Source organism: Oncorhynchus keta, chromosome 6, assembly GCF_023373465.1.
Source record: "Oncorhynchus keta strain PuntledgeMale-10-30-2019 chromosome 6, Oket_V2, whole genome shotgun sequence".
In the NCBI taxonomy this organism is placed as follows: domain Eukaryota; kingdom Metazoa; phylum Chordata; class Actinopteri; order Salmoniformes; family Salmonidae; genus Oncorhynchus; species Oncorhynchus keta.
In genome coordinates, this window is record NC_068426.1 from 8569721 (window position 1) to 8574120 (window position 4400).

The window sequence follows — 4400 nt, forward strand, 5'->3', positions numbered from 1 at the left end:
AAACTCAAGGCTGTAAAAAGTGCTTCAACAAAGTACAGAGTAAAGGGTCTGAATACTTATGTAAAGGTGATATTTCAGTTTTTATTCTTTATAAATGTGCAAAAAAAATGTATAATCCTGTTTTTTCTTTGTCATTATGGGCTATTGTGTGTAGATTGATGAGTGGCGGAACAAATACAATTTAATCAATTTTAGAATAAGGCTGAAGAGTTTCCGTATGCACTGTATATAATCTATATATATTGTTAAATCAAATGTAGTCTAATAAAGTTATTTCAAATAGTACATATTATAGAGCAACCTCGGTCCGGTGTAGTCCACAAAACATATTGCATGTAACAAACAGTTACATGACCTACAGCACGGTCAATCAAGTTAATGTTTCGGACATTTTTGGATTACAAAACAACTATTGATTTAGAACCACAGAGAGTTACCGCAAGTCACAAAGGAAACAGGAGCTGCCTCCACTATTCCAGCAACATTTCAACTTCAACATAACCTAATCACCTATCCTTAGTCTAATACAGTGACAACTAAAAGATACCAAAAACGATTTATTCCAATCAACGTTAAACTAAATATGATGTGGCTTGTAGAGAAAAGCCAATACCATCCTCCTCTTTCATGTTGCCTTTGCCTAAACGGTCTATGACTCTATCATAGAGTACATACTTTCAGTTTATGTTTTTCTGGGATACCTGGATAAAAAACTTGCTCGCAAGCCTAACTTCTTTTCATGGGCAACGATGCGTCAGGCCATTAGCATGCTACACCTAGCTACAGTACCAGTCAAAACATTTGGACACACCTACTCATTCAAGGGGTTTTCTTTATTTTTTAAAACTATTTTCTACATTGTAGAATAATAGTGAAGACATTTCAAACTATGAAATAACACATATGAAATCTTGTAGTAACCAAAATTGTTAAACAAATCAAAATATATATATTTTTTTTAGATTCTTCAATGTAGCCACTCTTTGCCTTTATGACAGCGTTGCACAGTCTTGGCATTACCTCAACCAGCTTCATGAGGAATTCATTTAAATTAACAGGTGTGCCTTGTTAATGAGTAGGTGTGTCCAAACTTTTGACTAGTACTTTATGAATATATAATGGTGTACATAGACTGTATGGTGGAAAAGTACTCAATTGTTATACTTGAGTAAAAGTATAACAATTAATAACAATTACCCCAAGTAAAAGTGAAAGTCACCCAGTAAAATACCACTTGTGTAAAAGTCTAAAAGTATTTGGTTTTAAATACACTTAAGTATTTAAAGTAAAAGTATAAATCATTGCACATTCCTTATATTGAGCACACTAGACAGAATAATTTTCTTGTTTTTTAAATGTATTTACAGATAAATGTTCAGAGCAGGGTACTGGTGTTAGCCTGCGAGTGACAGTGTCTAAGGTGCAGGGCAGGGTACTGGGCGGAGGCCGGCTAGTGACTGTGTCTAAGGTGCAGGGCAGGGTACTGAGGGGCAGTAGGCTTGTGATGACTGTTTACCATACCAGTCTGATGGAATGGAGATGGAAGCTGTTTTTCATTCTCTCTGTTCCAGCTTTGATACACCTGCATTGTCTCCGCCTGCTAGATGGTAACAGGGTGAACAGGCCGTGACTCGGGTGGCTGAGATCTTTGATGGTCTTCTTGGCCATCCTGTGACACCGGGTACTATAGATGTCCTGAAGGGCAGGCATTGTTCACCTGCTAAACTGTAGCGTCTGCTAAACACGACCTATAAACACTGATTTGATATGTTTGACTGACCATAATGATCCCATGCCGTGACCCCAAACTGTCTCAGGGGGGATATGTTTAAAGCACACTTCTATTTCACCAAACACTTGTACATGTGTGAAACAGAACACATGTAAGCACTCCCTAATTTACCCTTTGATAATTAATATCCCTTCAAATTAATTTGACAATATTGTTGCAATTGATTTCATGCACAATTATCAAACCATGCGATAACTAGCATTGTGTATCAACATTTTAACCGTTGGTTTTTTAACTTGTTGATATTTAAAAGAAGAGTGCACTTTCATATATGTTAGTGAGGGTTCATACCTCTTCATACACGACTCTATACATTCATTTTACAATTGAGATTTGATAAAACATGTCATTCAAGTCACATCTGTATTTGATTATGTGTATCCCATAATATATAATAACAAATAAATAACTCACCCTTTTTGACATTTTATTGATACAGTTCTTTTTTTTCTAGACAGTATCTGAACCAATCTCTTTCTAATCTCTTTGGTCTTCAGACAGTAGACTGTAGGGTTGATCAGAGAGGGTAACAGCGTGGCTATAATCATTAAAGCATTACGCTCCGTCAGATTCAGCCTCAGCCCTATCCTCGTCAACAACACAGAGACTAACTTGGGAGCGTAGTAACAGGACACCACAATAATGTGACAAATACAGGTATTAAACCCCTGTGCTCTGCTCTCACTGTTTGGCAGTCTCAGGAGTGTGTAGATGATTTTAACATATGACAGTATAATTAAGGGAAACTGGCCCGCGAGGAGCCATAGAGCCAGAATGGTGGGAATCAGGAAGTAAGGTTCAGGGTTGACACAGGCAGCCCTGATTAAAGCTGGGTAATCACAAAAGACGTACCCAATGATTGGCTGGCAGTATGGAAGGTTGTCAAAGTCTGCCCAAGCAAGAGCAATTCCTAAGCATATTATACCTATGAACCAGGAAGCTATGATTAACACAAATATTCGTGCGTTAGTCAGGATGCTGTGGTACCTAAGAGGGTTGCTGATAGCGATGGTTCGGTCCAAAGCCATCACGGACAGGGCCAGACACCCTGTGATGTCACCCAGGTGGTAGATGTACATGCGTGATATGCAGGAGTAGTAGGAGATGGTTTTGACCTCGGCCAGCAGGACAGAGATCATGGTGGTGCTGGTGCTGGAGGTGAACATGATGTCCACCACGGCCAGGTTACAGATGAGGAGGTACATGGGCGTGTGCAGCCGTCTGTCCGTCAAAATGATGCAGATGTTGGTGCCGCTTCCCAGAAGCACAAGGAAATAGGTGATGAAAATGAGGAAGCCCAGGAGCTTCTGGTGAGAGAGGTGGTCGAAGCCTGTGATGGTAAACTCCTCCACATTCTTCCCCGTGAAATTCACTGAAGACATCCTACACAAGCATCAGCCTACACAGACATAAAGATGATATATAAACACAGTTAAACTAAGACACTAACAAGTGGTGACACAAGTCGCATGATCAAAGCCCTCCATTGAAGCTAGCTGAGTAAACAGAACTCTTAAACCCCTAGGCTGTGTACTGCGACACTGTGAAGCTGTCGGCACTTATACATTGGGTGACCAACCCACGTGGTGAAAAGGATGAGGAGGTGTTTCCCAAATAATAGGTCAGGATCCACTGGGAGGAGACAGCCAATTGGTTTTGAATCATGGCCTAAGTTTTGGTCTTGGATATAATTTTTTGGAAACCTATATAGTTTGACATAAGAACATTTTAACAAAACCATCACAGTTTATAGTAAAAAAAAATAGCTATGCTATGCTACGCTTTCTCTGGGGCTCAACACCTACAGTCGATCAATCAAATGTATTTATAAAGCCCTTCGTACATCAGCTGATATCTCAAAGTGCTGTACAGAAACCCAGCCTAAAACCCCAAACAGCAAGCAATGCAGGTGTAGAAGCACGGTGGCTAGGAAAAACTCCCTAGAAAGGCCAAAACCTAGGAAGAAACCTAGAGAGGAACCAGGCTATGTGGGGTGGCCAGTCCTCTTCTGGCTGTGCCGGGTGGAGATTATAACAGAACATGGCCAAGATGTTCAAATGTTCATAAATGACCAGCATGGTCATATAATAATAAGGCAGAACAGTTGAAATTGGAGCAGCAGCACGGTCAGGTGGACTGGGGACAGCAAGGAGTCATCATGTCAGGTAGTCCTGGGGCATGGTCCTAGTGCTCAGGTCCTCCGAGAGAGAGAAAGAAAGAGAGAATTAGAGAGAGCATATGTGGGGTGGCCAGTCCTCTTCTGGCTGTGCCGGGTGGAGATTATAACAGAACGTGGCCAAGATGTTCAAATGTTCATAAATGACCAGCATGGTCATATAATAATAAGGCAGAACAGTTGAAACTGGAGCAGCAGCACAGGCAGTCAGTTGAAACTGGAGCAGCAGCACGTGGACTGGGGACAGCAAGGAGTCATCATGTCAGGTAGTCCTGGGGCATGGTCCTAGGGCTCAGGTCCTCCGAGAGAGAGAAAGAAAGAGAGAATTAGAGAGAGCATATGTGGGGTGGCCAGTCCTCTTCTGGCTGTGCCGGGTGGAGATTATAACAGAACGTGGCCAAGATGTTCAAATGTTCATAGATGACCAGCATA

General features: G+C 41.2%; 1 protein-coding gene across 1 annotated transcript; it reads right to left on the reverse strand.

Annotated features, from left to right (window-relative positions):
* Nucleotides 1–818: 818 nt before the first annotated feature.
* LOC118385612 (olfactory receptor 10G4-like) lies at nt 819–3305 on the reverse strand. Its single transcript, XM_035772831.2, has one exon. It carries the CDS (start codon nt 3172–3174, stop codon nt 2203–2205), a length of 972 nt encoding a protein of 323 aa, XP_035628724.2. The 5' UTR covers nt 3175–3305; the 3' UTR covers nt 819–2202.
* Nucleotides 3306–4400: the final 1095 nt, after the last annotated feature.